We start from the raw sequence: 23,252 nt of genomic DNA, 5'->3' as shown, positions 1-23,252 counted from the left end.
TGGTGGGTCAGGAAGGGAAGCGGCTTTTCTGCTGGGGCCTTGGCCTGTCCCCTTCTCTGGGGCTCGGAGCAGCTCCCTGTAGGCACCTGGTGCTACAGGTGAGCAGGACGGTCCCTGGAAGGGAGAGCGAAGTTCTGGGGGGGCGGGGGAGGGCGTGGGGAGGGTGGAAGGAAGCACTCGCAGTCGTCGTGCTAAAGAATATTCATTTATTTATAATTATTGCTAAGTAAACTTTTCTCTTAAACAGGAACGTGGAAACACAGTAGGGCTTTGCACAAGTGGGACGTTCTAAACGGTTGGTGTGTATACACGTCAAAATAAGTTAGAGTGGAATTCGTTCAGGAGTTTCCGAGTCGCCCGAGAGGCCGCACACCTCTTTTGCAAAGGCTGGGGGCCAGGGGGGAGGACAGGAGCCTGGCCAAGACCACTCCCCCCACCAGCTCAAATTGTGAGTTGTGCTGTCTCCCTTCTCTTAGCTTCGCCCAGGCCCAAGGCACAGGGCGGGGGCGTTCAAGTATCGAACCTCGCAGAGGGCCGGAGCTGACGGTGGGGCTGGGGGAGGAGAGCCCCACCCTGGGGCCCGCACCTTCTCCCTTGGGTTCCCAAGACCAAGGCCACTGCGCTGGCAGGAGAGAGGAGGAGGAGGAGGAGGAGGAGGTACAGGGTTCTTTTTGGTACCAGGGGAGAAAGACGTCGTGGGAAGAGGTAGTTTGCAGGGGAAGATGCTTCTGCTCAGCAGGAGAAAATGTCGTCTACAGTGACAGAGTCACTGCCACCTGAGGGTCATCACGGCGGGCACCTGGGGGCGCTGGTGGCCTCTGCCCTCTCACCTGTTGCTTAGCATGCGCTGTAGCAGAGAAGGAAGGTGCACCTGGCTGCCTGGTCCCAAGGCCACCTTGTCTTCCCCTCAGTCCCAGCCACAGCCACCCTGAGGCCTGGCCTGGTGCTTCACTGGGGGTCCAGCCTTGGGCACAGCTGCACCTCAGATTCCCCTCCCTGCCCCCCGCTGTGCCCTGCCTACCCCTGGCTTCCAGGCTGTAAAGTTGGTGGCTTCACCTTCTTCCATGCCTTTGGGGACAGCCCTGCCTGCCACTCCCCACGGAGGCCTCAGGAGCCTGGGAGGCGGGAGTCTGGGTGCCCTGTCGTTCCTGAATGTGCCACCCCCCTGCCCTGGGCCTGCAGCCTATGTTCCAGGGGCAGAGGACAGTGTGGGGACAGCGGTGAGCAGAGCGGGCGGGCGAGGGAGCGAGCCTCTGGCAGAGCGGGGTCCTCGGCTCCGGCCTCTGGCAGGAGATGCCACCGGCCCCGGTCCTGCCCGGCCGGGCTGCTCTAGGTTGGGGGCACACAGCACATGAGAAAAGCATCCGCAGGGAAAAGAGAACGGCCTCCATCAGGAAAGGTCATAGGTGACACAGTTGGAAAGGAAAATAAGTAGTAATAAATTACCTTCCAAATACCCCCATGTGCTAAAAAAAATCCTTTGTTTTTTCCCCTCTGTGGTCTTCACTTTCCTTTTTCGGTGTTGCTCTTTCCGGGAGCCTGCTGACTCTGGGCTGTCCCCATCTTCAAAGGGGATACTTGTTACATTTTAAATGAGAAAGATGCTCTAGCTCCCCCGCCCCAGGCAGTCCTGGCCTCCTCGGAGGACAGCTCCCTTGGGTCCCCGTGACCTCTGCACTGTGCCCTGCACCCTTGTTCATGGGGCCTCCCTCTGTTAGTGTGTGCCCAACACGAGGCGTGTCCCGGCTCTGTTCACGGGGTGGGGGTGGGCGGGGACCCTGGCCTGGAGTCCCAGATCAAGAGAGAGTTGGATGATGTTTGTGGAAATCCATCTTAGGGCTGTAAGATGCAGACCTTCTAGGGGTGAGGGGGTGGCCGGAGGGGGCGCTCGAGGGGGGATCTGAGCTGCACCTGCTCTCCCGCCAGCCAGGCCGGCCCGAGCACGCTGGCTGTGGGGCGGGGGGGTTGGGGGCCTTGGGAGGCACCAGGAGGTAGACACCAGGGGCCCTGCCTGGCTGTCCACCGACAGGGCGGGAAGACAGCTCTGGGGCCTGGGCTTCTCGAAGCCCGGGGGCTAGCAGGCAGTGGTGGGCGGTGCTGACCAGCCCAGGAGCTCAGACACCCCCTGAAGCAGGAGCTGGTCCAGAGGAGAAACAAAACCTGGCTCAAGCAGCCTCTTCTTCCAGTGTCAAGACCCCTGTGGGGCCAGCAGGAGGGTTGCCCCAGCTCTGCTGGGCCTGGGAACGCCCCGGCACCTGTGCCCTCGGGACCCGTCCCCAAATGGCCCCTGTCCACATGTCCCCCACTTCCCACAGCAGCAGGCTCAGAGACCCAGGCCTGGGCCCCTGTGTTGCCTTCCCTTCCCCGGGATGCCTGGGGCCTGGTTCGGGTTCACAGCTGAGGCCAGGGGTGCAGTCCATTTGGTCTCCAAGTCCCTTGTGGTGCACGCGACTCGGTGGGGAGCAGGGAGGGCTCGGAGCCGTGGGGCAGTAGTCGCTCGCGCCTCCACGGCGGCAGGCGCAGCCCGAAGCCCGCGGGTCTCACCCCCACGCCCTGGGCCCTCCTCGCCCCAGCCCGGGTGGCTCGGCGTCGGCTAGAGCACGTTGTAGTAGGCCATCTCCTTCATGGCCTGCTCGGTCAGGACGCTGGCCTCGGCGCTGCCGTCCACGGCGGCGTAGGTGAAGGCATTCTCCTCGAAGTCCTCCATCTCCTGCTGGCCGTCCAGCTCGGAGGGGTCAGTGCCCGTCAGTTCCATCATGGGGTCTGCAAAAGAGGCGCACAGTGAGGCCCAAGGGCTGCCTCTCTGGGGAAGAGGTCGTCGCCCCCACACAGGAAACCGGCAGCTGGGAAGCGGCTTCCCAGGCCTGAGCTCTAGACCTGTGTGTGCAGGGCTCTTCTTTGGGTCCTGCCTCTGTGGTCCCTCCTGAGTCACTAAACTGTCTGCAGTGTGGTCCCCTTTGCCACACGAAAGCCAGCCTGCTGCCCTCTGCCCTGTCTCTGCATCAGCACTCATTTGGCATCTACTGCATGCCAGGCATGAGCTCATCCATTTGCTCCCAGCAACCCCACTTAGGAGACCAAAAGGCAGCTGGGAGGGGTTTGGCTGCTTGCCAAAGGGCCCCAGCAAGTGCAGCTGTCTTCATTCACTGCGCTGCTCTGCCTCACCTGGTGGGGGCGCTGGGGAGCAGTGCGGGGGACCGGACCTCTGAGCCCCTTGCAGCATTGGTGCTGGAAGCCAGTTCTACCCAGTGGTCTCTGGGGCCTGGCTCTCCAAGGACAAACACCCGAGGAAGGTTAACACAGAGGGTAAGGCAAAAACTCTTAATCAGAGAATGTGCCCTCCTCTAATTTTATCCAACAGACATCTTACTATAATGCTCTTACTGTTGGATCAAAAGCCAGAGAGAAAACTCCGCACTGGAGGCCTGGGCTGCCTTCCAATGAGTCACAGGAGGACGGCAGCCTCTGAGGAGATCTGGGGACCCGGGAGGGTGGCCACCAGGGACTGAGGCTAAGCCCCAGTGTTCATTCTGCCCCGTCCACCCAGGACACACAATGCGTTTTGGGGAGAAATGGATCCCAGACTGGGGGCAGTAGCCCTGGTAAGGGTAAGGCAGGGACTCCAACCCTGGCCCTATTAACATTTGGGGACATCTTACTTGCTGTGGGGACTGTCCTGTGCCTTGTGGGATGTTTCACAGCATTCCCCCCTCCCAGTGGGGACAACCAAAAATGTGTCTAGACATGGCCAAAATGTCCTTAGGAGACAGATTCACCCCCTCCATTGAATACCACTGGTCTAAGAGGAAAGCCCACTGCTGGCCAAATGAGTGGGACCCACTTCTGGCCAGTGAACTATGAGGAAAGGCTAGTTTGTGAATTCTTAGAATATTCTTGTTGGTTTCATAGAGCAAAGGGGAGCAGGCTCTTAACACTCCCACTGGATGTGGACAAGGGAGCACATTGCTGCTGTAGGTTACTGGCAGCCATCTTGTGCCCATGAGGACAAGCACACTCCACCTTGGCTACTGGGAAGGTCAGAGGTCCCCTCTGCGTGCCTATCAGACAAGTGGCACTATGACCTCACCTGGCTCTCCCTTACCTTTCCAGTTGCCATTTTCCCATTTGATACTTTCTTTCCCAACCTTTTATTTTCATATCATTGCTCAGTAATGAGATAAAGTGTCTTTCACCTCCTGTCTGTCGTGATTTTGCGTGAGTTACCTAACTCCTCGGTCTTCGAGTTTCCGCCTCTGTCAAATGGCGCCCACCTCCCCGTAAGGGTCACATAAAGTTAATGAAGGCCTGGCACACAATTAGCATTCCATAGGTTGTTATTATTTTTATTATATAGTTTACGTGAGCCCACTTAAGTCCTTTGAAGAGTACACAAACATCCCATCATCAGCACAGTGGCCCTCCAGCGTGCCCCCTCTCCAGACCTGAGCCCACCCCAGTGAGGTCTCAGGCCTGGCCAGCCTCCCGGTCCCCCTCACCGGACAGGAGGCTCCTGCACGTGCCGTGAGGGCACCGCTCCGGCTCCGTCCGCTGCGCGTGGCCCACCCACCTTGGCTGTCCAGACCAATGTCCATGACGCCGTGCTTGACCTTCATGTGCCGGCTCAGGTTGCCCTTGAGGTTAAACTTGCTGGAGCAGTAGGGGCACTTGAAGGGCTTGCTGCCTGCGTGCAGGTGCATGTGGCCCAGCAGGTTGTACATGCGGTTGAAGGACTTCCCGCACACCTGGAAGACACCATGGGCCCCATCAGCCCGCCCTCCAGGACCCCGACCCCCTCCCACCTCCATGGCTGGGCTGCAGCCCCACTAGCTATGGACAGCGCTCATTCTACTCTTTCCTGTGGGGCCCAGAGGTCCGAGAGGCAGAGAACTGAGGGGCTGCACGGGTCACCAGTTCTGTGGGGCTGCCCCGCACTCCCTGAGCCGGAGCAGTTGGGAATCCAGGCTCGGATCTGCTGCAGCACTGAGTCCGGGGCCTGGGTGCTTTCCCTGTGGCTGTGCCAGGATGCCCCCTGACTCTCAAAAACCCCAAACAACTGCAGCCGCTGTGGGATCTGAAGCCCCACCGCCCACTCCAACTCCCTGAAGCCCAGGCAGCTCCCCTCAAGCAGGCCAACCCTGTGTACTATGCAGTGACTCGCCCGCTGTGGCCAGGCCTTTCAGGGGACTGCCCCACTGTGGGGCTGGAGGGCCACGTACCTTGCACTTGAATGGCTTCACCGGCGAGTGTACAATCATGTGGGTCTTGAGGGTCTGCTTCTGCACGAAGGTCTTGAAGCAGATGTGGCACTGGTAGGGCCGGACACTGGTGTGGATCAGCATGTGCCGCTTCATGTTCGCCTGCAGCGTGAACTCCCGGCCGCACACCTCGCACTTGAACTCCTTCACGCCCTGTGGGGGTGGGGACGAGCGAGGCTCAGGGCCAGACCATCTGTGCAGCTGCAGGGGAGTGACTTCCCAGGGGTGTCCCAATCACGGACCACGAGTTCAAAACCATGGGGAGAGTGCCAGGGCAAGGCCCCCTGCTCCAGGAAGCCCTGCAGTATTAGGCAGAGATGGGCTGGGCCTTCTGGTTCCTACCTACATGCCTGCTATCTCCAGCTCGCCAGGCAAATGTTTTAGTTCATTCATTCATTCATTCATTCAGCAACCACGGACCAGGCACGTGGCTACAAACCAACATCACACCAGGCGTGAGGGGCCAGCCTGTGGCCTAGAAGGCGCAGGTTTAGCCTGGTGGCCACGGATTTACTTCCTCGCATCCAGAATGTATCTGAGTGTTTCCCTCCTCAGTGATCTTTCCCACGGACCCCTTTGAGAGTATGATTCACGTACAGGTGCCCGAGGAAACAGTGACACTCGGGTCTGTGTAGAATTTAGGCCCCTCAAAACTCGGAGCCCTTCACTGACCTCCCAGAGTTTTCCAACCTTCCCTGGCGCTAAGGACCACATGTGATTCTTGATAGAGGAACAGCTTCTCGGGCCGCTCCTTGGAGATTCCCATTTGGCACGACTTAGGGGCTCAGCAGGTTCCTTAGGTAATTCTCATTATTGGTGGGGTTTGGGGCACTCAGCGCCAGGAGACAGAGTCTGTGGTTTGGACTCTCACTGGGCTTTGCCACAAAGTCTGGAGGTGGCCCCAGAGCAAGACAAGGTGCTATGGGCACAGATTGTCTGGGGAGAAATGTTAGAGCAAAATTTGGGAACTGAACTCTTTGCTAGAACCCCAGTCAGTCAGTAGAGTCCCAGTGGGACACACACACACACACACACACACACACATTTCTGTGGTTGCAGCTGCCATCCCTGTCCCTGGTATAAAGTGTTGGGTCGTAATGGAACGGTTCCAGTGTCTATTCCTCTTAGCAGGCCTCCCAGGCTCGCTGGAGGCGCGGAGACATGTGTGACCACCAGGGGGCCCTGCCCTTTGGGAGCGCACCCGGCAAGCGCCTGACACATTGTACAAACTTAGGCTGACGAGAGGAATGTTTCCAATCGGATTAGCCTTTGATTTTTGCCTTTCAGCTTTTCTTCACTGCATTATGTATCTTTTAACACTTTGCAGACAGGTGGGGAGTTTCGGCAGAGGAGAAAGATGGCAAATAAATAGCCTGCGAACTTAGCACTCTTCACTCGCACTCCCCACAGACACAATCAGCGTCTGGTTGGTGCTTCAGGCACGTTCTGGGGTTGGGACTGAGCCCAGATTCTGCTGCAGAATCCTTCTTAACACGGTGCTCTTGGCAGCTACACCAACCGAGCACAGGAGCACCTGGCCCGAGCCTACACATCATGTCTGCTCTATTGGAAATGTCCCAGCCCCGGGGCGGGCGGGGTCCTTGGCCTGGCACACGGTTGCTCCCCCATCACCGTGCAGTGTCCACGGTGAGAGGCAAGGGCACCGGTTTGCCCTGGGGTGTCTCTAAGGCCACCCCTACGAAGAGAGGACACTGTCTGCACGGTGCTTCAAGGTGTGCAGCTGGCTGGGTTTGGGGTGGCAACCAGAGCACTGGCCGGGTGCCAGAGTGGGATGTGGGTCCCGAGAGGCCTCGTTCCACCTGCCTGGTCATCAGGGCCTCTCAGAGGAGGCGACGCCGGCTGAAAGGTGGGGTGGCGACTGGCCTGAAAGGGGAGGAGGGAGGAGGAGGGGGAAAACACCAAGGTTGAGAACAGTACGGTCCACCTTCCCTCTCCATAAACCACTTCTAAACTCAGCTATACTTTTCCACAACTAATATTCTTCCTGACTGTATTCTCTTTTACATGAAATATATTTAGGTTTTTCCTAAAGGGAAGTTGCAGGTTTTGACATTCTTTTGTTACGAGGAACAAAGGAACCCATCTGTAGGTCCGTCCGTCCAGTCCGTCCCTCCCATCCATCTATAAAGCAGGAGGGCAGGTATATGGTTTCTCAAACGTTTCAGGAAAAAAAAAATTTTTTAAAGTAAGTCAGGTTTGATTATTTAAGACAACTAACCTAATTGCTATATTTTTCATAGACGTCGCTAAAAAATAGGAACTGTTCACCTGCAAACCATGCCTAAATGATCTCACCCAGCTCTTTGGGAAGCGCGGGGGCGCGCAGGCGCACAGGGGTGCACAGGCCCGCAGCCGTACCTTGTGGGTGAGCGAGTGCTGCTTGAGGTGGTGGATCTGGCTGAACTCCATGCCGCACTCGGTGCACACGAAGGGCCGCACGTTCTGGTGCTTGAGCATGTGGTTCTGCAGCTGGCTGCGGTAGTGGAAGGACTTGTCGCACTCGAGGCACTGGTAGAGGGTGGGGCCCTGGTGGGACGCCAGGTGGCGCTTGAGCTGGGTCAGGGTGGAGAAGTCCAGGCCGCACTCGACGCAGACGTGGCAGCGGCCGCTCTCGTGCTTCACCTCGTGGGCCTTGAGCTCGCTGGGGTAGGCGAAGCCGCGGCCGCAGAAGTGGCAGCTGTAGGGCTTGACCTCCGAGTGCAGCAGCATGTGGCGCTTGAGGTGGCTGGTCTGCGTGAAGGCCTTGTGGCACACCTGGCACTTGTGGGGCCGGGTGCCCTGGTGCGTCAGCAGGTGCGTCTGCAGGTGGCTGGGCTGCTTGAAGAGCTTGCTGCAGTGCGGGCAGGAGTGCGGCTTGATGCCGTTGTGGCCCAGGATGTGCGTCACCAGGTTGTACTTGGACGTGTAGGACTTCTCGCACATGCGGCACTGCCAGCGTTTCTGGCGGTCGCCCGCCTCCACCAGGTAGGAGTCGTCGATCTGCACGTTGATGTCCAGCCGGTCCAGCTGCGCCTTCTTGTGGCGCTCCACCGTGGAGCCCGCCGCGTCCGCCTCGAACTCGCCTGCCTCCTGCCACACGAAGCCCTGCTCCGGCTTCACGGGCTCGGGGGACTCCATGGTAGGGGCCTCGGGGTCATTCAGGGGCGCCAGCGGGGGCGGCTCGAAACCACACTCCGTCGGCAAGGCCTCGGGCCCTGGCAGCGCCATGCCAGGCTCCGGGAAGCCGTCCCGGGCCGGGTCGGAGAAATGGGGGTCGTAGGGGGCCACATCCAGCTCTGGCCGCGGGGCTCGGGGCAGGGGCCGCAGTGTCCGGGGCTTGCGGCTGAAGGCGCTGAGGTCGATCATCTTGACGGCGCTGCTCTGCACCAGCGACTCGCAGCCGCCGCCCGCCACATCCGCGGGCACCTCCACGGGGCCTGCGTCCTTGTCGTCCCCAGGCACGGACACCTCATAGACCTCCTGTTCCTCCTCCTCCTCCACCTTCTCAAACTTGACCTTGGGCACCAGCCGCACGGGCGGCCGTGTCTTCCGCCGGGTGTGCTTCTCGAAGGCCGCCTCCACCTCCAGCACCTCCTCCTCCGCCGGCTCCTCCAGGGCCCGCCCGTTGCAGGCCAGCTGGTAGACGTCGGGACCCGGGGGGCCCGGCTCCCCCATGGAAGCCCCGGACAGCTCGGGCCCCAGGTCCGGGTAGAAGGCTTCGGCGCTTATGGTGGCTCCGAAGAGCTCATTTTCCGAGACCAGGCCCAGCACAGCAGCCTGAGCCAAGGACAGCACCACCACGGCGTCCGTCTGAGTCCCTGAGTCCATGAAGCCCTCCATCCCTGGGCGGCTGGCTAGGAGGGCATCGCTGCGGGGGAGGAGAGAAGGGTGCATTAGTGCTTCAGGCTTGCTGCTGCACAGACAGACAGACAGACACGCATGTAGTCACAGCAAGAAATTGGCTAATTTGAGGTCTGTGAGTGCCCCAAATCACTCCTGCCTTGAGCACAGGGCACACATAATCACAGGGAACAGTGACCACCGTTCCAGCCCCTCGAGTCTCTGCCCATCCACTTATCTTCCTACAGATCCTGGGCAAGCCCGCCTCCCCCCTCCCCCGACCCGCTGGCCTCGGTCTCCCCATCTGTAAAACAGGGAGGTGGAGCGGTTCTCAAAGCATGCCCGGCACAGCCTCCTGATTAAAAAAAAAATCACAAGAAGGAAGGACTCCTCTATTTTTAAAAGCCGATTTTAGAAAACCCATCTGCTCCCAGGTATATGCAGCACACCTCATTCCATCACGCGCTGTGGCCCCTCCGGCTTTGTTGCCAAGGTGATTGATTTTGCCCGGGCCTTGAGACCACAGCGAGGTGTCACACAACCGTCACCACGTGCGACAGCCCGTCCATACGAATGAGGAGGGGCTTCGGTGTTGCAAAGAATGCACATCGGGCAAAAACCAGGTGACTCGCAAATGTACATTAGGGCCAAGGCCAACCTCACAGTGGCTCCCACCGGTCACCCTGACACTAAGTGACCAGGTCCCCCACAGGTCGTAGTTCTCAATTGGCTAAATGTCACGCACTTAAGTGTCCAAACGTATACCGGCGAAAAATAAAGTTTTGTTTTCTGACTTGCGGATTGGGATTCCATGCGAGATCTGATTTGAAGGCAGGGCTCAGCAAAGGCGAGCCTGTTTGAGGCAACCGTCCTTTAAAAAACGAATGTGCCCACCTGTCCAGGTCCAGACCCTGAGTTCGTGGGCATCCTCTAGGGGCTCCCACCCTTCTCACCTGTTTCCAACCCCGCTGAGCTCCTGGCTCCTCCCACCAGCAGCCTCCCAGGCTGTTCTCAAATTCCACCTGTTCCTGGGGCTCTGCTGCCCGGCTTGGCTCACGGGCCTGTGCCTTCTGCCGGCCTCTCCTGGCCTGCAGTGCCCGGATGTGGGAGGGCCTCCTCCGTGGCCTGAACTGGAGACTCACAATCGAAGCCTCCACTCCCGGCTCAGGGCTGGGCGCATGGGAGGCACGCCATAGGAAGGCGGACATTCCTGGGGTGGCTCCTGCCTGCCTCGCCCACTCCCCCCAGCGGGGCTACAGTTGGTGCACAGCTCAGCGGCAGCCCTTCCTCAGGAAACAGGCCCTGGCCTGGCGTCTCCCCTCCAACCCCCCGCAGGCCAGCAGAGCCTCCCCTTCCTGCAGCCGGCTAAAAATAAAATCCCCCAGACAGGAATTTAGCCTCCTTGACACGGACTCTAAAGACTTAACTATTAAGCCTAAAGCAGGGTTCTCGTGGAAGGGGTCAGATGGAGGGGACCTCTGACTCGGGGCTCCGGCCCATCTGGGACAGGCTGAAGGGGCCCACCCCCAGCCCCGTGAGGAAGTCGGGGCCGCTTAGCCTCAAGTCCCAGCTGTCACATGCAAGTGACTAAGCACTGTTATTTCAAAGTCACTTCGCTGCCTGTCTCCCCATCTAAAGGTGGGGATGAAAACCCTATCCTTGGAAGGGCCATGGCCTCAGCTATCTCTCTGGGGAAGGAGCTCAGTTCCTCAGGGCACCCTCACAGATACGAAGAAGCACTGTTCTCCGCTGCCCAGGTCTCTAGAAGCAGCCTTTTCTGACGAAAGCCCCAGAGATGAGAGGAATTGCCATTCTGGGGCCCCCAGTTCAGCAAAGGTTTGGGTGACTGCAGACAACCTCTGGAAACGGAGAACTCACCTGTTCGTTTGTGGGACAAATACTATTTGCTAAATTTCCCTGCTCCGGGTCGGGCCCTGTGCTCCAAGGTGTAGGTGGTGAGGTGGGGGGGAGGGGACCCTGCCCTTACGGAGCTCTCAGGGGAGATGTTGTGCCCGCCACAGCCACTCTGCGGGCTGCACCACATCGACTGGTCTCACGCAGCACCCAGCACCGCCCAAGGCCACCCTCATGTCCGTTGTGGGTTTGAGCAGACTACGAGCTCAGCTTTTTTTTCCAGACTTCCCCAGGGGTAAGGCCAGTGGGCAGGCAAAGGGGAGGAACTGACCCTCAACAGCAGATTCTATGAGCTTTGAGTTGGCCCTGAGCTTTGAGTTCAGTCTGCACTTGGTCCTTCTTGTAGCCCAAGCAGATCCCCTCACATCAAGTCTCAGTTTCCTCATCTCTATGGTCCGAGGTCCCTGTTCTGTCTCTATGGACTAAAGTTTCTATTCCCTCTCTATGAAATGCCTGACTCGAGGGGGGAGTGAAATGAGGTCAGTGTGTATGCCAGTCCCCTTCCCTGTCCCTTCTTCCTGGGCCCCAGTCCCTGGCACCGCCCCTTCCCTGGCAACCACCTCTAGGGAATGGAGGCAAAGACAAACATTACTCTACCGGCAGACAAGCCGGGGACAAAGTGGGCCAGCACCTGCCTGTGGGGGCCAGAACCTGTGTCCCCTCGAGGGAGAGTCATCCCTCCTGTTAGAAGGGACCATCTAGAGTGAAAGGGCTATTTCTACCGATGACACCAGGACCTCCCCCCCACAAGCCAAGCCTGCCCCCCCAACCAGGTGTCCCCTTCCTATGGTGACAGGGAGGTGGCGGTAGCTTTGGGGCTGAGGATGAGAAGGTGTTTCTGTTAGGACCTATCCCTGGGTGTACAAGGGGATGTGGCCAAGTGTTGGGGGTAGGGGAGAGGACACAGAGCTGTCAACTGTCGGCCACAAACACGGGTGGCAGTGCCATGCTAAGTGAGCCCACTTAGTCATGAAACAACCCCAGGAGGTGGGGGTGCGTGGACCCCATGTCACAGCCCAGGGACGGGGACCGATTAATGTGTTTCAGGGGGCCCGCGAAAAGCAGGCAGATCGGGCAGAGCGGGCAGAGCCGGCTCCGCTGCCCGGCTCCATAGCCTGTGCACCCTGGAACCGCACGTCTAGGCCCGAGGCCCAGTCTCGGCTCCCAGCGGCCACCCTGCGTCCACATCGTCCTGCGTGCAGGGGGCAGCCGCTCGCGCGTGCGCACATGCGCGTGCTCACGTGCTTGCGCGTGCGCACAGCGGGGGCGCTGCTGCTGAGACAGACGCCACGAGAAGGCAGGCGGAGGGCCTCTTATTTGCCCGCATTCCGCATGCGCGGTTCTTTCTGTCACACGTGGAAGTGACTAGTGGGAAGCTGGGGGTTCTGCAAACGGATGTCACGCTTCCTCTTCCTGCTGGGCCACCTTTCTGGTCCCCCACTCTCCCCTTGTCAGGCTCCTTCTCAAAGGCTACAGCACCCCCCGTTTGAGGCCATGGAGAGTCTGCCACATTCTCACCCTCTGCGTGGCAGGGCGGGCTTTGTCCTCCGCCTCGGGCTACCCTTGCGACACTGTCCTCAGGGCACGGCCTCTCCTGGCCACCGGTGCTGTGGGCTCAGAACAAAAGCTTTGCACAGTGTCCAGGGCAAGGGGAGCCCAGACTGGCCCTTGGCTGTGAGGGGAGGGGTGTCATCGGGTGCAGCTCTGTCTCCTAGCGGGGCACCCACCGTCCCCTGGGCACAGAGAAAGGAAATGGCAAAGGCAGGGAAACAGAGGAAACGGAACAGGCGCCTGATTATAGTTTAAAGACGTGCGCTAGGAATGGGGGAAGGGAGGCCACAGCAGAGGGAGAGGGAGGGAGGGAGGGAGGAAGAGAAAGAGGCTGTGGAGGCCAAGAAACAAAAGCACGGGCAGGGGGAGGATAAGGAGAGAGCGGAGAGGGAGGAAAGGCCATGTGGTGTGACCCCGCAGCCCAGGGCTGCCCCGTTTCTCAGGGCTCAGCATCGCCCCCTTCCCCCTCCAGCCGGGCCTGAGGTCCGGCCAGCCCCTGGGGAGGGGCAAGAGGCGAGGTCAGGGCTGAGGCCCAGCAGAGAGCCTCCCCCACCCAGGCAGGGCCCAGAACTCCCGCAGCTCTTTCCTCTCCTGCTGTAAACACTGACAGGCGCTTGTCAAACGAATCCATGACTGGCTGTGGGGCCTTGGACAGGTTGCCTGGCCCATCAGGGTTTCTGCAGGTGACCACCCCTCTTCTGACTGAAACCCCTGGCTCTGACGGCAGGGAGGGCCAGGGACCTGTGGGGGGCTGGGGTCCCCAAAATGTGAACAGTGGATTAGAGTGCGGGTGGACTGCACACTCCGGCCCTGGCTGGCCTTGGGGCCGATGGGACAGGAACCATTTTGAAGGCAGAACCAGAAGGTTCTGCCCATTCTTCGACTAACTCCCACCACCTGCTGGAGACATGGGAAGTCTCAGGGCCACTGCCAACCCAGCCCTGGGATGTTACCAGGCACACTGTCATGGATGTCCTTGGAGGGGCCCAGCAGGCATCGGGCTGCTGCGGGGAGGGCAGGGTGGCCCCTGGGCCCCTCATATTGGCTTTGACTCCCCCAGCGACCCAGAGGGTGAGATGACCAGTCCTGCCACCAGATCACTGGTTCAACACGCATTTACTGGGTGCCTGCTGGGTGCTGAGGTGCTAATCTTGGTTGTGCGGACACGGCAGGGACCAAAATAAAGTTCCCTTCCTCAGGGAGCGGCCCAGAGTGGGCTCAAGCAACAGTTGAGGTACCGGGACCTTTGGGAGGCAGGAGGTGCAAGTGGGGTCGGCTGGGGCCTGGGGGGAGGCAGATCAGGGCCCCACAGAGCTGACAGCAGAGGGGCCCCCTCCTCTGCCTGTCACGCAAGACCTGTGGGATCTGGCTCCTGCTTCCTTTTCTGCCCTGGCACCAGCTGTCCTGCTGGTGTGCGTGTGTGCGCGTGTGTCTGGGTGTCTCTGGGCCCTTTGTCCCCCGGAGCCTCAGAGATGGTAAGATGAGTCTGGAGTGGGCGGGGCAGGAACCTGAGCCCAGTGAGGGGAAAGGAGGTCCCAGGTGTGGACATGTCTGTAAAATCACTCGTGGGACTTCCACGTGCTGCAAAACCGCCCTACCCTCCTTGTCCCCTCAGCACAGACGTAAAGGCAAGCTCTGCTCACGTGCCCAGACTGGAAGAGGAAGCGAAAGCAAAAGCCGGAGGCTTGTGCAAACCTCAGTCTCACTTCTGCAGTGGAAGGGGCCGTGTGGGGTGGGGGGTGCCCCGGGGGAGGGCGTGAGTCTCTTCTTCAGAGGACTCTCTGCCTCAGCTTCCCCTTTTCTCTGTAGACAGGTCTGCTGAGCCACCCATGTGCCAGCCTCCCACACACCACACAGGGGCCTGCGGTTCCTTGTGCCCCAGGGAAGGGAAGAGACAGGGCCAAGGCCATATCTCTTGAGATGGCAAAGCAGGGACCGACAATGCCCACTCTCAGCCGCATGTCCAGTAGGGTGAAGTTTCCCCAACTAAGCTCCACCTGACCCCTCATTAAGTCTCCTGCTCCTCTGTATGCCCCATGGGTGTTTCCTGCCTCAGGGCCTTTGCACAGGCCGATCCCTTTGCCAGGACTGCCCTTTCCTGCGGCGGCGGTGGGGGGGGAATCCTCACGCCAGAGGATCGGGTGCAGCTCCTGGGGCAGGGTGAAGGCGTCCTCCACAGCGTGGGAAGGTCAGGTTAAAATCGTGTGGGACTTTGCCAGGCTGTGGTGCCCGGCGGTTGGTCAAACACTCACCTAGATGTTGCCCCTAGCTACTGTGTAGATGTGATTACCTCCTGCCACCAGCCGACTTCAAAGAACAAAGGCCACCCTTCCTAACTCAGACAGGTCTCTTTCAAGCAGTTGACGTTCGTTTTAAGAGAACAACTGAAATCTCCCAGATAAGAAGGAATTCTGCCTCAAGACTGCATCCCGGAAATCGCGCCCAAGTTTCTAGCCTGCCCTGCAGATTTCGGACTTTCCAGCCCCCACAATCATGGGGGCCAATTCCTTAAAATAAATCTTTCTCTCTCTGTGTGTATATATAAATCTACTGTTTCCATTTCTCTGGAGAACCCTGGTACAGTCCCACTGATTCACAACTGTATCTGTTTCCAGGTCAGAGGTCAGCAGAGTGGGCCCTAGGAGACGGAAAGGGGAAGGGAACCGACGCACTCACTGAGGCCTAGGATGAATGGATGGGTGGCCGGCCCAAAAGCACCTCCCATCTCCCACCCAGGTTCACTACGCTGGATCCAACTTGATCCAACAGGGGAAAAACCCACAAAACCTGGGCTCCCAAGTTCACGGGACAGAGACAAGAAGCACAGTGAAGGAGCACCAGGCGCCTTTATCAGGCTGGACCTCGGTCAGGTGCATGAGGAGGCTTCCAGGTGACCCTCCGCGGTGGGGAGCCCCACTTCCATTTCCCAGGAGTGGAAACTGAGGCTGGGAGAAAGGATATGCCTGCAGGCCCCCCCAGGCCCCAGACCCAGCTCCCTGCACCCTGCCAGGTCCAGGCGTGGTGGATGAGCTTTCCGGGTTGTATCTTCCTCCCCCGCCAAACTCGGTTTCCCCACAGTGGGGCCTGGTTCAGCCCTGGGAGCCAGCCCTACGTGGCTTCCCTCCCAGCTCCATCAAGCCGGTCTCCAGCCCCGTGCGTGCGTGCGTGCAGCGCCCTCAGCCTTCTCCATCCAGCCTCCCTCTCCCTCCATTCCTCCCCTCCTTCCGTTTCCGTGGCAACCCCATCCTCCGCTCTGCCGCTCGCTTGGTCCTGCGTGCCCATCGTTCCCCTCTTTCATCTCTCCCCTCCTCGCAGTGCACGGTCCCAGGGCCCCTCTGTCCTTTGCTTCTGGGCTCTCGCTCCCTTTTACTCTGCTTTCATCTCCTTCAATGTTCTCTTGTCATCTCAGGGCGACATTTATTTATCTCTCGCTTAAAAAAAAAATGGAAGGAAGGAGGGAAAACACACACACACACACACACACACACACACACACACACCGCCATTTCATCAGCCGGGCCTCTCTAGCTCTCAGTCCCAGCCTTCTTTCTCTCGGGTCACCTCCAAGGGTCAAGCCAGAAATCCTGGAATGGACCCCCTGCCTGCCACCGTGTGGGCTCTCGACTGATCTCACCTGCAACCGGCAGAGAGAAGCTACAGGGCACCCCAGGGGGCGACGGCACCCTAGGGGGCTGGGCTCCCTTCCCCAAGCCTGGGCTGAGGACCGGAGCTACAGGCCCCTCAGGATGAAGCCAGAGCAAAACCTAGATGGTGGATGTGAGGCCCAGCCTTACCCCTCAGTGCTGCTGCGGCAGGAACTCCCTGCAGTCCAGGGAAGCCCACCCACCTGCAGCCCCCGCAGCCCCACCTGCCCGGTGGGGGTGAAACACAGGCCTCAGCCTGCGGCAGAGGGTGAGCGGCTGCCCAGGGTCCCCGGCTCTTCTCACTCCAAACAGGACTGTGAGATCCGCCTGTTCTTCAAAAGTCACTCTTTGCCATGACCCTAAACTGCCTCTGAGAAAAGGAAGCACCTCGAGCGGGATCCCCCCCCTGGAAGTCCTGGCTCCCCACCCCCACACATCACGGCCCAGCGTCCAGACCTTCGGAGCCCACAGACGTGCCAAGGACCCAGCAGCCCGGCTTCCCCCCTAAAACCCTGGCTTAGCACCCCAGGAACCCCAGGAACAGGACAGAGAGGAGAGAGACCCAGCTCTGCCCCAGTGAGCTGAGCGGCCCTGGGGAGGTCCCTCAACCGTCCTGGGACTCAGTTCCCTTGCCTTGGAGGCGGGATCAGTGATGTGCCAAGGACCCACCTTGGATGGAGCTCGTCCATCAGGCTGGGCCTGTGTCCGACGGGATCGCAGCTATAATGCATGGGATCTTGGAAAACAAAACCCACTTGACAGGGAAAAAGGGGAGACCAAGGCACAGAAGGCAGAGCGGCAGATGGGCAGAATCCTTGGGCTTGACCTAGACACTTTGCCTTTCATATAAAGGCGATGCAGGAAATAAGGAGGCTGGTGTGCGGCAAGGGCTCCGTGACCGGAAGTCACTATTATTATTACACTATGATTATTACTCTTGTCACTCCCAGGGGCCAGGCTGGGGCTGGCTGCTGGTGGGACGCAAAGATCCCCGTGCTCGGGGACCTCACATTTTGGTCAGAGCAACAAGAACCACGGAGCAGCAGAGCACACACCAGACAGGAAATAAGCAATACACATGCGGGGTACCACAAGAGAACCAAGTCACTTTGCTGCTTTTTTTCTTTTTCTTTTTTAAGCATTAAGGAAGGGGTCAGAACATTCTCGCACGCCGAGTCTCAGCGTGCATTGTGGCCTCTGGCCCCGCCCCTACACGTGTGTTTGTGTGTGCCTCAGTCTCCCCTTCTGGGGCATGGGATCGTGGTGCCCACTTCCCACTGCTGTTGGGAGGCCGTTAGCCCAGGGAGCATGATGGGTGGTGTTCCCTGCACCCAGGCCGGGCGGCAGGAACACAGAGGTGTGCCCAGGGGGACGCGCCGGGCGAGAAGTGGGGCCTGGGCGCGGAGCCTTCTCCCCACCCGCCCAGCAGCCAGCGTGATTCATCCCAGGCCTCAGTCCCAGCAGAGCCCCTGGCAGCCGCCACCGCCACCGCCTCCTGAAGCTGCCGCTGTCGTAATCAACATTGATTTTGCAGTCACCCACACACCCGAGGCGAGGACGGATTTATGCCAGGAGAGGAGTCCAGAATGCCTCTCTCATTCACGTAATGCCTCCGTGAATCTCCGGGGGGAGGGACAGCTGGCGTAGCGTTTAGGCTGACAGTGTACACACAGGCGCACGCACACACAGACACAGCCGTCCACACAGGCTGCCGACGCGAAGAGGCGGGCCTCAGTCACCTCCCAAACGCTACTTTCACGGAGTGAGCGGAGGGACAGGACGCCCAGGAGGGGCGGGAGCCCCTGCGTGCCCACCTGTGGGGCGGTGAGAGCAGGGGCCTAGTCCAGGTGCAATTGGGGCCCAAGCGCTCTAGGGGACGCCAGTTCCCCTGGGACTCAGAAAGACGGGCCGGGCAGGGCAGGGAGCATGGCCATTCACCTGTTTACAAAGCCCTTCCCGGGCACGACGCCACCAAGTGGGGGCAGCGCTCTCACTCTCGTTCCCCAGGTCACAGAACCCCAACCCCAGCACACAAGCTGGCTGTCTGTCTTGAGAGTTACAGCGCCAGCCTAGGCCAACACTACAGGCACCAATTTATCACAGGCCGTGGTCTGTGTGGCCTGCACTCCCGCCCTCACCGCGGTCCCGCAGAGGAGGAAACTGAGGCGGGGACAGGTTAAGACCGCTGTCAGGGCAGGCTCCCTGGGACTGCTCTCGACTTTCACGGCAGTTGGACATTGCTCTTGGCATCCAGGAGGGTTTGATAAAAGACTGGTCTGCAAAGATTACAAACAGTAATTTAGGAAACAGGATGAGAAGCACCGGTTTAGAGCCCTGACTCTGGAATTCGAAGGCCCGCAGTTCAAATCTCACTAAGTGCACGGGTGGTGCCTGGGAAAATATGCCAGGTGCTCACTGCAGAACCCGGCAGCATCGGAACGTGCCCGGGCCACAGAGCTGGTCACAGGAGGAGCCAGCTTTCCTGATGCCCGTCCTCAACGGGGACAGACCGCCCCTGGCTTCTGTCCTCTGCCGCCCTGGACACGGAGCCCCAGAAACCTGTCTGCCTCCAAAGCCCGTTCCAAAACGCAGACCCAGTCTGCCCCACACCCCCAGAGTGGGGCTGCCTTTCATCTCCAGGGCTGCTGTGGGTGCTTAATGGGGTGTAAGGAGGCGTTCTTGCCCAAACCGGAAAAACCTGCTGGGCAGCCAGGCCTGCTCCAGCAGCCTGCAGGTTTGCCAGCAGGTGTCTGAGAAGCAGGTAGGGCCAGGAAGGGTGGTGGTGGCCTGCCCCGTCTGGCGAGGCCGAGAGGGTGCACCTGTTCCCCAGCCATCCACGTCCCGTCCCTGGAGAACAAATCCCCAGGCAGCCAACCACACCCCCAGCTGCCCTTACCCACCGCTCACCCCTGTCTCAGCACGGCCCTTTCCCCAGCCTCTTAGAGCCCTGGCTTGTCCTCTGAAGAGTGTGTCATCCTCCAAACAGGCACACAGTAGGTGCTCAACAGGGGTCCCCTGAATGGATCTCAACTCTTCATGGGGGTTCAGATCTGCTTCCCAGACCCTCTGCCACTCCCTGGGCCCCAGTCGCCACCTGGGAGCCTGCGCACTGTCCCACCTGTCCCGTGTCTGGCTGGGCCGTGCGCTGCTCTGTATCCTGTCCATACCTGTGGACAGATTCAATTCACACTCCGACGAATACTGCGGGCAGTGCAGGGCGTGGCCGAGGCTGGAGATTCAACCTTGCATGCTCCTGGGAGCCCAGACCTCGAGGCCCGGGACTCGCGCTCCACCCCCCCCAACCACTCACACCCCAGGGCCCCCTCTCAGAGATGCTTCCGAGGGACCCTGGGCGATTCCGGGCTAGACTGTGGCTCCCAAGGCTGGGGGCCTGGAGGCACAGACCTGGCCCTCTGCCCTGTGCTCCAAGGAGGGGCAAAAGGCCTTCCAGACCTGCAGCCTGAGGCCCCTCCCGCCCAGAGAAGAACCGGGTCCGGAACGGGCCCTCTCTTGTCCAGGGCTACCCTGCCCCTATTCTGCTCACACCCGGGGGTAGCCCCCAGCACTGCCTAACTTTTCCCCTTCTCTCCACCCCCTGAACAACGGTGTCCAGTCCCACATCCACTGCCTCTGTGGCCTCTGCTCTTGGTCCCCTCCACTGAAGCTCAGTTGTCCTCTCGAAGGTTACAGAGGCTTAGATTCTGCCCCTCCCACTCCCAACTGCACTCTCTCTGCCCCTCTCCTCGTCCTACAGGGGGGGCCCCCTCCAAGAAACCTTTTTCCCGTGGCTTCCTCTCTCCTCTGTGCTGGTCTCGGCCCAGGGCCTGCGACCTCTCCCAGCTGTCGAACCTTCCCATCGACCATCATCCATCTCAACTCCAGGCATCGCTCGCCTCCTCAGAGCCCTCGCCACTTCCCACTCCTCCTTCCCTCCGCACCGTGGGGGCCTGGCCCGGCCAGCCTAGCGCCGCGTGTGAACCGGGCCTTCTTCTTCCCACTCAGCTTCATGGCCACAGAGGCCTGGCTCCCCAAGAGGAGGGAGGTTTTGGGGACCTGCGCCCCCCTCTGACCTTCCCCCTCCTGTCAAGGCTACCCTAAGCCTGGACCGAAAGGGAGATGGCCCCCAGGGCCATGTCTGTATGCGGCTGGTGCACCCCAGGCCTTTCGCCAGCTCTCCTGGTGACCCGTGTGGGGTTCCTCAGCAAGGACCCCCTGGCCTGGGGTACAGGGGCCTCTCTTGTCCAGCGAGACCAGTTCCCTTCCCTCTCAGCACACGGGCCACAGGAAACCAGCTTCCCGCGTGGTGATTTTTTTAAAAACACATTTAGAGCCATGGAGAAAAATGCAAACATTCACATTCTCCCTTCCTCAAACAAACCTACTTCTCTACTCGGCCAGGCCCTGGAAAACAGAAGCACTATTCAAAAAGAAAAAAGGAAAAGGAAAAAAGAAGTTCCAGAAAAAGGCAAAAAGGAAAAAAAAGGGGAATTGAAAAGAAGAAGAAGAAAAGGAGGGCTGGGGGGAAGAGAGGAGAGGAGTGGTCCCGAGGGACCAGGCGAGAGCCAAGAATAAAAGGCGGGAGAGGGAAGGGACAGAAAGCAGAGATACAAAGGGGAGAGGAAGACAGGGGCTTTGGAAGAAAGCGCGTCCCGGAGTGAATGCGGCGGGCAGGGGGAAGGAGGGCTTGAACAGGAGCAGCCCCCGCGCCGTGACCCCGCGTTCCCGGGAGGTGCCAATCACGGTGACAATGTGGACCTTGCCTTCCTTTCTCCTTCTCTCCTTTCTGGGGAGAGAGGGAGGGAGAGGCTGAGAACGGCACGTGAATTCCAGAAAACACAGAAAATACGTTCAGTTTCAAGGCAGACGCCTCCAAGGGCGGCTTTCAAGGCTTCTCCTGAAATCCGCCACATGTCCAAGGGAAGGGCTGCCCCTTGGGGAGCAGGGGACAGAGGCTGGCGGCCATCAGCTTCATGTCAGGGTCCTGGCCTGGCCGTGGCCTCGCTCCCGCTGGCCCCGTGTGAGCCCAGGAGGAGAGATGCCGCCCCGCGGGGACACTGTGGGCGAGCCGGGCCGGTCCCCCAGGGGCCTGGCCCTCTTGGTTCTGTTCCGGTGGACAGCCCAGCGCCCAGTTACGGGGGCGCAGGGCCTGGGATGGGGTGTCCTCTCCAGTGACTGCTCAGGCCCCAGGCCCCCGGCCCAGGGTTGGGTGACAAGCTGCAGACTGGCCTGGTCATTTGCCCTGGCTGCCAACTGTCCAATCAATGTCCTTACAAGGGAGGGGCGTCCGTGGACACTGAGGCTTACTGTCACCACAGGTCGGCACTTCCCTGAGTTAGCAAAGGCCCCAACGATTACAAGACAGACGGGTGTCCCCAGAGAACCCCAAGCGCCTCTTCGAGGACAGGCCTGGATATGCATGCCCACCCTTCTGACATCAGCTGTCATTGGTATGTCCCGTGGGCTGGGCCTGGTGCACAGGACAGACAGCCCCTGCCCACACTCAGCCCTCAGCCGAGCCACCTAAAGGCTCCCGGGACGTCCCTCTGGGATCCCCAGTGAACAACCCCTGCCCCCGGGGCCTCTCCTTCTCTTACTCCTCCCGTCTTTCAATCCTCAGCGAGTCAGGACGGAACCTGACACGGGGCCACCTTCATGCAGAGGGATCTTCTTCCTTCTGATCGTCTGAACGCCGGGCTGTGAGAAGAGCCTGGGAACAGAGAGGCTGAGTGGGGGGGCGGGGGCTGATCAGCTGATTGATCGACTGATTGATCGAGCAGTCAGTCTGTGCCGAGCGCAGCGGCCTGGGCTGGCATTTTAAAGCAACGAGGACCAGTCTGCAGCCGGAGCCCTGAGCGGCTAGAGGCCAGTCTAGTGGGGGATGTGTGTGGTGCCAAAGGGCTGTGGACACCGCAGATCCGGACAGGACACCCTGCCTCGGGGAGCTGCCTCTGGGAAAGGGTGCCCTTAAGTTGGACCAGGCCCAGGACGGCCTCCAAGCCCAACAAGGAAACGGAGAGAAGGGACCCGGGGAAAATGCCCCGGAGCACAGCGTCAGAAATGTCGCTGGACCACTGGGAGCACGTGGCTCTTGCATTTCAACCCAACAGATGCAGGCTCCAGCCAGCACGCTTCCTGCGCCCGCCCGCTAAGGGCCGGCCAGCTCTGTGCCTCCCTCGGCCTGAGCAAGACCCAGCCCTGCACTTGAGGCCTCCCCGTGCGGTGGGAGCCACAGGCAAGGAAACAACGAATACAGTTTAGTGTGAGCTGGGCTGTGTGAGGAGACCTGAGAAGTGGGGGCGGGGCCCAGAGGAGGGGCGGCCTTGGGCACCTGGGAGAAAGGGAAGCCTTTGGGGGGGGGCGGCACATGGAGTTATCCTACAACTCGGCGCTGGGGGTGCCGACCCCCACATGCGGTCAAAAACCTGTGTATCACTGTTGATTCCCTAAAAACGTAGCTACGAATTGCCTTCTGTTGACCAGACACCTTCCCGCTCACATGGCCGGTCAGCCTATTCTGTGTGCTATGTGAATTATAGAGCGTGTTCTTACAGTAAAATGAGCTAGGGGCCAAGCGCATTGCCAGTACTGAGCTGTATTTATTGACGTCTGTTTACGGCTACGCGGTTTCTGGCTGGCGTGCGGGCCTGGGCCCTGGGCCCCCATCACCACGGCCCAGCTCCAGCCGTGTGGTCCCCTTGCCCCCGAAGTGCCCTCCTTCCTGCTCTGATACTCCCACACGCAAGCACGCACGCACGCTCACCAGCCTCGCAAGCTAGATGTTACAATCCCCCCCCCAGGGCTTCCAAACTTGACAAAGGTAACAGCAGCAGCACCCCTCTTGTGCCGGGGGGCGGGGGGGTGGCGAGGTATTACAGCCAGTCTTTCCTCGGTGGACAGAGCCCCTCCCCCTCTGAGCTTTGGGACTTGTTCCCCTGGCTTCCCTGACCACAACCAAGGCGTAAGCAACATGCAAATTGGGAGGAGGAGCAGCAGCGAGGCGGGAGGGCTGCTGGAGGGGGCCGTGACAGCTGCCCCCTCGCTCTCTCTC

At 60.0% G+C, this 23,252-nt stretch overlaps 1 protein-coding gene across 7 annotated transcripts in view; it reads right to left on the bottom strand.

Annotated features, from left to right (window-relative positions):
- Nucleotides 1-189: 189 nt before the first annotated feature.
- Nucleotides 190-23,252, bottom strand: part of ZNF710 (zinc finger protein 710) — a 49,359-nt gene continuing 26,296 nt past the window's right edge. For 5 of the 7 annotated variants that reach the window (XM_037145009.2, XM_037145007.2, XM_037145010.2 and 2 more), the window contains 4 exons: nt 7,635-9,123; nt 5,217-5,408; nt 4,568-4,742; nt 190-2,763 (listed from right to left, as the gene is read on the bottom strand). In XM_037145009.2, the coding sequence (XP_037000904.2) occupies nt 2,594-2,763; nt 4,568-4,742; nt 5,217-5,408; nt 7,635-9,095 (1,998 nt within the window). In that variant the 5' untranslated portion in view covers nt 9,096-9,123 and the 3' untranslated portion in view covers nt 190-2,593. Of the gene's footprint in view, nt 2,764-4,567; nt 4,743-5,216; nt 5,409-7,634; nt 9,124-10,048; nt 11,515-12,527; nt 12,764-23,252 lie in introns of those variants that run through there. The other 2 variants (XM_037145012.2, XM_053658855.1) reach the window with 2 other exon arrangements.

Source organism: Artibeus jamaicensis, unplaced genomic scaffold (assembly GCF_021234435.1).
Source record: "Artibeus jamaicensis isolate MK-2021 breed Jamaican fruit bat unplaced genomic scaffold, CSHL_Jam_final scaffold_612, whole genome shotgun sequence".
Classification (NCBI taxonomy): domain Eukaryota; kingdom Metazoa; phylum Chordata; class Mammalia; order Chiroptera; family Phyllostomidae; genus Artibeus; species Artibeus jamaicensis.
The sequence above is the reverse complement of the archived record's forward strand: the minus strand, read 5'-3'. Positions and strand labels throughout refer to the sequence as shown.